This window comes from Micromesistius poutassou, assembly GCF_964030765.1.
Source record: "Micromesistius poutassou genome assembly, chromosome: 16".
Taxonomy (NCBI): Eukaryota; Metazoa; Chordata; class Actinopteri; order Gadiformes; family Gadidae; genus Micromesistius; species Micromesistius poutassou.
Window position 1 is genome coordinate 8,568,801 of NC_140286.1, and position 7,872 is coordinate 8,576,672.

General features: G+C 42.5%; 1 protein-coding gene across 1 annotated transcript; it reads left to right on the forward strand.

Moving 5' to 3' along the window:
- Positions 1-533: 533 nt before the first annotated feature.
- LOC311360768 (alpha-amylase) lies at positions 534-7,052 on the forward strand. Its single transcript, XM_084480859.1, has 10 exons — positions 534-672; positions 1,838-2,013; positions 2,511-2,657; positions 3,444-3,641; positions 4,220-4,450; positions 4,952-5,085; positions 5,327-5,549; positions 5,946-6,067; positions 6,374-6,499; positions 6,814-7,052. The coding sequence occupies exons 1-10, from the start codon at positions 615-617 to the stop codon at positions 7,001-7,003; spliced, it is 1,605 nt and encodes a 534-aa protein (XP_084336985.1). The 5' UTR covers positions 534-614; the 3' UTR covers positions 7,004-7,052.
- Positions 7,053-7,872: the final 820 nt, after the last annotated feature.

Consider the following 7,872-nt stretch of genomic DNA (forward strand, 5'->3'; position numbering starts at 1 on the left):
TAAGTGCCGGCCCCAATACGGTTGCTACGTTTGACACCCAGCTTTAATAGTTACACAGTGATCTCTTAACAAGTTTAGATATGAATCATGTATATTTGTTTTTTCTACAGGAAATCTTGATATATTTATAAACCTACAGCAGCAGCATCATCGCTGCATAAATGTGGCTGGCAATATCGTGTTGGATCCGTTGGGGGAGCTAGTGTCGTATCAAAGTGTGCTGCACCACCTCTCTCCTAACTCACCGTTTCCTGGAGAGCGCTCCATGTGTTCCCCAGAACTGTAATCAGTTTAATACAGACCATGGAGTCATTAATAATCAACCATGAATAAAATGTTTTTTTCTTTGTGGCCATTTTGGGGGCATTCCAGAGGCATACAAATAAAAATTGAGAATAAACATTTTACGAGTGTTTCTTGTGTGAATATTAAATGCTCTATGCTCTCGTGTGACTGATGAGAAATGTGGTATCTTTCTCCCCCCCCTGTTTCGCCTTCCCTCCAGCGTAACCTTATGCCACTCCCCCAGCACGTTTACACTTTAGTTTCTGCATGTACCCCTTGGAGTAAAAAAGCCATTTTCGTCAGTGACTGGGAAAATTAATGTTTGTGCAATGAATGTGCACCTGTTCCAGGTCAGAGAGGGGAGATCCTACGTGAAAACCTATGTGGGTATGTTGCTTCTTGGTTGAACTTTGACACTGTGGGAAAAGCACCTAATCTGTGTCGGTTATGGATTGTAGCATGGGTTGTAGTATAAACTCACAATGAGGAGGTTATTCAAGGACTTTCTCACAATAATGATACCTATATTGAATATATAATAGTTATGCTGTCTTTTTTTTCAAATAAAAAAATAAATCTGTAAATAAACCCGCCTACCTGTGCACACTCTGCCTGTGAAAACATTGAGTATGACCGGAGTCTTCCACCACGCTAGGCAGACCTATTGCTAAAGCTGGCCAAACGGTCCAACTGAAATCAGCCATTCGGTATTTAATATGTGACACAATGATATATGACGTGGACAAATATGCCCAAACTATTTCTGACGTGGACATTTCAAAACAGAATCCAAAACAGAATCCTGAATCAATAAACAAACAACAGAAAAATCCATGCCAAGGTCAGCTCCACATAACATTACCCCTTTGAGTGTTTCGTAAAGCGTTATCTCATCAGTAGGGGGGCCGCTTTCCCATTTTGCAATACATTAAGGTCATGTCACACACATAATCCCTGAAAACCTACTGGATATTTATAGACACACACAAACACACAATCACATGTTCATGCCTGCATAAACATGCCTGCAGGCATGCATGCACACACATTCAAACACACAAACACACACACACATGATAAAAAATCGAAAGTGCTATCGTCAGCAAGTGATATGATTTTTCAACATCACATATTTAAAGTGCATAAAATAAGTGTGAATTGGTTTCAAAGAAAATGAAAAAAATAGATATTGTTGTTTTGCATTCATTCAAAGGAGTGAAACAACTAAAAAAACAAGAAAAAAAGAAAGGACAATACAAAAATATACAAACTGTAAATGTGCAGATTGGTATCTTTCAGGAATATGAGATCTGTAAAGACACAAAAATTGGTCTTGTTTCTCAAATGTTTTTGATATCTTGCTCGTAAATCTAAAATAAGTTAATAAGCAGGGACCCTGTGAAAAACAGACGCGAGCACAGCTGCCCGGCAGGAAAAGTATAGATACTCACTAGGCTCCTAATTGGTCAGACTCAAAAACCCTGCAAGTATATAGGGCCCAGGTGAGCCCTCTGCTTAAATATCTGCTCATTTTTGCCCCCTCATCTTCCAGAGGACGTCATGAAGTTGTTCATCCTGTTGGCCCTCCTGGGGCTCGGCGCGGCTCAACACAACCCCCACACCAAGCACGGCAGGACGGCCATCGTCCACCTGTTCGAGTGGCGCTGGGTGGACATCGCTGCAGAGTGTGAGCGCTTCCTGGCCCCCAACGGCTATGCAGGAGTTCAGGTACGCTGTGACTGTTGTGTTCTCATGGTTCACACGGTTATTTAGCCAAGTTGGAGAATACAGCAGGCCATCTCTGAATAGCATGGGGGCATTAACAAAATCAATGAGTTTTGTCATTGGTAAGAATAATGAAGGACTCTTTCTACATTGGTATTTCATTTTGTCTCCATTTTGTATGGCTTATTCATGGCTTTTTTCACTGGCTTTTGTATTAGTTTTATTTTTTTTTAATATCTAACATATACTTTCTTATTTAAACCTAAAAATTAAATAAAAAAGGTATATCTTTGGTTCTAAATCTGGACACAGAACAAAAATGTTTTATGTAAGAAATAGTTTGACACGGTCTACATTGTTGATAACGTACAGTATAAAGGAAGGTCCATGCACGCCTGGTTGGGTTTCTGACGGTTTATGGCATGCTCTGAACAATGGATCCACTGACTGTGGGTTGGTGTTGGGTGGTGGGTTTTCATGGCCTGTGCACTGTGTTTCAGATCTCCCCTCCTAATGAACACATCACACTGACCAGCCCGTGGTATCCCTGGTGGCAGAGGTACCAGCCCACCGGCTACAACCTGTGTTCCCGCTCGGGCAACGAGAACGAGCTCAGAGACATGATCGCCAGATGCAACAACGTCGGGGTAAAGCAGAACAAACCAAATAACGCCGCATCACATTTTAGTGTTTTTTTGTGTCCTATCAGGGACCTCGTTGACCTCTGCTTTATGACCCTTCACACCCTGAGCAGTGAGCGCCTGTTGTGAAGTGAATGAGACAATACAAGCCTATTTCATGCTCGATAATATCAATTGAAACCAAAAATATTTGATGGCTTATTTTATGGATTAGAATAAAAGGTTGTAATAAAGAAAAAGATAAAATAATACATCTAGTTGATGCAACCACATAAAACAATATAAAAATCTCCCAGGTTGGCATTGCACACTGTAGGGCTTGAGCACTGTAATATAAATCTCAATTTGAAGATCCCACGCTTGTTATTAATGCCATAGTTTCAAGCAGTTAACCGTGTGATATACGTGGCTCCTCCAAGGAACAAGAAAGCCAAACCACCAAGTCAAACACAAAATAAAAACAAATGTAATGATTGCAAGAGTATGACGAGTGCTGTTTGTCAATCAATATTAATAATAATGATGATAATTATAATACGATAACAACAATATTAATAATAAAAAAAAGAGTAATAACAACAATAATATATCCACTGTATTTATATAGCGCTTATCTAAGTGCACACGCTAAGTTAAATACAGTAGTAGAAACAAACAAACAAAGCCAAATATCCATAAATAGTCCCAATCTAACAATTAACAGCATTCAAACTAAGGAGCGACAAAGGCTTAAAACCAATCACTATAACAACATTAACTTTCTCCCCCCTCCCACCCCATGTCACTGGGCAGGTTAACATCTACGTGGATGTGGTGATCAACCACATGTGTGGTGCCGGTGGTGGGGAGGGCACCCACTCTTCATGTGGGGGCTGGTTCAGTGCCAGCAGGAAGGACTTCCCCAGCATCCCCTTCACCTACATGGACTTCAACGACCACAAGTGCAGGACGGGCAGCGGCAACATCGAGAACTATGGGGATGCCAATCAGGTACTCAGCGGATGAGTGTCTATGGGGATGGATGCCTGATAAGTGAGAGTCATTTGTGGGTGAAGTCAAAGTCAGGTGGGCTTGTACGGAATAAAAGGCTGCAGCCTCGGATGGTTATATTTGTTAACATTCATCAGAGGAGCGTTCACTCATATTAGAGTAAAAAAGGGAGCTCTTTATATCGAATTGGCTTGGGTTCAAAATTATATTATTAATGGTATTAATGGAACAGACTCACTTTGAATGCAGAGGTAGGGCGTTATCATCCATTGCTTAAGCGACAATAATAAATTTCAATATCATATATCCTGTAGCAGTCAGCCTTTACATGTATATGTACTTATTAAAGCACTGGTGGATATATGCAGCTGCATTCAATTCACAAAACATAGCCATTCCTAATGTTCAGGATATATGCAAGCACCAGGAAGCTAAACCAACAATCACTGTCACAATCCCCCAGCTCTATCTATAGCAGCTGGCCAGCTTTACAAGAAAACAAAATCAAACATTAAAGAAATAAAAATAATCAAACATCAATTCAGCCGCAGATATCCGTGTGTTCACACCGTCTGCAGGTGCGTGACTGCCGTCTGGTGGGTCTGCTGGACCTGGCCTTGGAGAAGGACTACGTTCGGGGCAAGGTGGCCGACTTCATGAACAAGATGGTCGACATGGGCGTGGCGGGCTTCAGAGTGGACGCCTGCAAGCACATGTGGCCCGGCGACCTGCAGGCCACTTTCGGCCGCCTGCACAACCTCAACACCAAGTGGTTCTCCGGAGGCTCCCGGCCTTTCATCTACCAGGAGGTACGGCTCCACGGATTGTCTCAGCTTCTTGTTTTAAGAGTTTTTACCTTTTTATATCTGTAGTATATCTGTGTATATTTGTAGATTTGGACTTTTCCACATTTAATGTAATTTATTGGAGTACAGAAATATGCAATATGCCCCCCAATTATGCAATATGCCCCCCACCTACCCCCCAAAAAAGAAGAAAAATAAGCAGTTGTTGAAATGCAAATCTTTATTTGTTTGGAAAAGAAAGCAGAGGGCCGAGATGCTGGTTCTGTTTGCTTTACGGTTAATTGAACACACAATATTCATGGATAAATGACATGCGCATGAATACACATGCACCTGATATCGATCCACAGGCACAGGTTGGGCAAGTGGAAGTAGTGGATGATTGATTTCTAAAGCAAACCTGGTGAGGGGCAATAACAAAAAAATATCAGCAGAAACAGAAAATCATTGGGGAGACTTTTTTCACCTGTCAACAGAGTGTATTGTGTTTTTTTATGCATTCAGGTTATTGATCTCGGTGGTGAGCCCATTACGTCCAGGGAGTACTTCCATCTTGGAAGAGTGACTGAGTTCAAATACGGTGCCAAGCTGGGAACAATCTTCCGCAAATGGAACGGGGAGAAGCTGTCTTACACTAAGTATGCTTCTTGTGAAAATGCTGTGCCAGTAGGACATCCATTATTTCCATTGGCTGTGTGATGAAACATTATTTCCACTTCCAATTTGAAAATAACTACAAACACACACATTCCTTGCTCTGAACAAACAAGCAATTTCTGAAATTATTTTTGTTCTGTTAAACTACACCTGTGAGTCAGTACATCTTACATTGGAAAAAGCAAACAGCTACTTTATCAGCTGCCGTAAACCATGAAACAGATCCTGGGGAGAGGGATGGGGTTTCATGCCCGATGGCAATGCGCTGGTCTTCATCGACAACCATGACAACCAGAGGGGCCATGGCGCCGGCGGTGCTGCCATCGCCACCTTCTGGGACCCCAGAATCCACAAAATGGCCGTGGCCTATATGCTCGCTCACCCCTACGGAGTGGCCAGGGTGATGTCCAGCTTCCGCTGGGACCGCAACTTTGTCAACGGAAAGGTATGTGTGTGTTCCGGCTCTGAGAGAATATGTGTCTGTTCCCTCTGCTGGTTCATCTGCACAGCTATACATTCATGCATTCCATGAGTTCATTCGCCCATTAATTCGCCATTAGGTCAATCCATTTAGGAATCTATTGATCCCTCTTTTATACTTTTCATCCATTAGTCAAGGAATTCATTCATATATTCATCCATAATTTATTCACCATTTATTCATTATTCATTAACTATCCATCCCTACATTCATTCCCATCCATCCATCCATCCATCCATTAATTTGTGCATCCATTCATCCACCCATCCATCCATCCATTCATTACCCATTCCTACTTCTATCCCCTCATCAAATTCATCCATCCATCCATCCATTCAATCATTCATGTCTCCACATCAGGACCAGAATGACTGGATGGGTCCTCCCAGCCACGGCAATGGAGCCACCAAGCCAGTTCCCATTAACCCTGACCAGACGTGTGGAGACGGCTGGGTGTGTGAGCACAGGTGGCGTCAGATCAAGTGAGTCCCCAAAGCACAGAGGACAGGGCACTTGCTGCCCCCGCTGTGAGGACACAGAGTGCTGTCGCTATGGCTATAGGTGGTACAGCTCCTATATTGAAACGTATTCACCTGGGACCTCGGTGAAGTCTTGAACTCCTAATCAGCATACGTGCCACATTTTGTTTAATACATTTTGTGGAACTTTATGCTCTTAACATTTTGATTATAAAACAGTCAATTGTATATGTTAGATTCATGATTCTTATAGTTATGTTCAACAGTATGAGTTGCAGCATGAAAGTCTAATGGCTTCCCTCCTGCTAGGAATATGGCAACCTTCCGTAATGTGGTTAATGGACAGCCCCACTCCAACTGGTGGGACAACCAGAGCAACCAGGTTGCCTTCGGACGCGGTAACCGTGGTTTCATCGTCTTCAACAACGATGACTGGTGAGGGCAGCTGATTATTTTGGGTTTGGCTTGAAACAAGATAATTGCAGCTGTTTGACTCACATTGTGAAAGGTCAATATTTTAACCTCTTATTAAGCATCAACGAAAAAGGTTTTAAAAGCCTTAAAATAAGCTAATAATTGGCAGGACTCATAATTTCAATCAGCTCTTGGCTCTAAGCCTCACCAAATGTTTAATATTCAAATAATATGTTTAGTTTGTCTGTTTCTGCAGACCAGAAGTGCTATTGACGATAACAACCATCACCTGGCCTTAACCAATGATAACCTCAATCTTCTTGTTTCTATCTCAGGAATCTGGATGTGACTCTTAACACCGGCATGCCCGGTGGCACATACTGTGATGTCGTCTCCGGCAACAAAGACGGCGGGAGGTGCAGTGGAAAACAGATCCAGGTTGGCGGCGATGGCCGTGCCCACTTCAAGATCAGCAACAGAGACGAGGATCCTTTCGTTGCTATCCACGCTGAGTCCAAGCTGTAAATGCTTTGTTCAACCTTCCAATAAAATGCAATCTCACCTTAAATCATTACACGAGTCCATGAGTTCCATATTTCTTGTCTGTACTGTACTCTTAACGTCATGGCTCAATAGTAGAATAATCAGTAAAGCATAGCAGGGTTGTAATATCGGTAAACACTATTTGCATCAGGTTTTCAAGATGAGGTAAGATCCACAGAAACTCCAGGCTCCTGAACCCCCTGTGGTGGGTGAACATGCCATTCCACAGCAAGGGTTCTCCTGGAAAGCCAAGCCAAGGAGGTGTGAGGGATGGGCAGATAGATGTATGGGTTGGATGGATGGAGGAATGGGGTGGATGCAAGGGCGGGTAGCATAATGGATGGATGCAGGGACGAAGAAGGAAAGATTTTTGGAAAGAAAGTTGCTGGCTGTCAGTCACTTACACTATTCTCTGAAATGATCTGTCTAAGATTTTGGCAGAACAAGGGGGGTGATTGGCAAACAGGTTTAATTGCCAAACTTGAACCAGGTTTACTGTGAAAGAACATGGCACATACAAGGTATTTGACTGCTGGGTAGGGGTGCAAAAAGGTTATCATGCTAATGAAAGAAAAGGCAATGATCTAAGTCCACATATTCACAAGAGTTGTGGGCATGAGAGGTAGGTAATGGGAAGAGGGAGTCAAAGAACCGTTTTATGGGGGAAAACTTTGCTGTATGCTCTGATCTTCCTTGAAGCATGACTATGACCAACAACTTGTTGTAAGTGTGGACCTTGTCCATAGACTGCCTTTACCTCTTCAACTGAACAGAGAAAGATTTTGTTTGCAGTTACAAACACATTTTCTGACCCAACAAATATATATAGCCAATCATAATCCAGTAAGTAG

What these genes read in the sequence shown, in the direction of transcription:
- LOC311360768 (XM_084480859.1), top strand. Translation starts at nt 615, where the DNA reads ATGAATGTGCACCTGTTCCAGGTCAGAGAGGGGAGATCCTACGTGAAA. An exon ending in GGCCTTTCATCTACCAGGAG is followed by an intron (nt 4,451 to 4,951) that starts GTACGGCTCCAC and finishes TTATGCATTCAG; the next exon opens with GTTATTGATCTCGGTGGTGA. An exon ending in GTCTTCAACAACGATGACTG is followed by an intron (nt 6,500 to 6,813) that starts GTGAGGGCAGCT and finishes TTTCTATCTCAG; the next exon opens with GAATCTGGATGTGACTCTTA.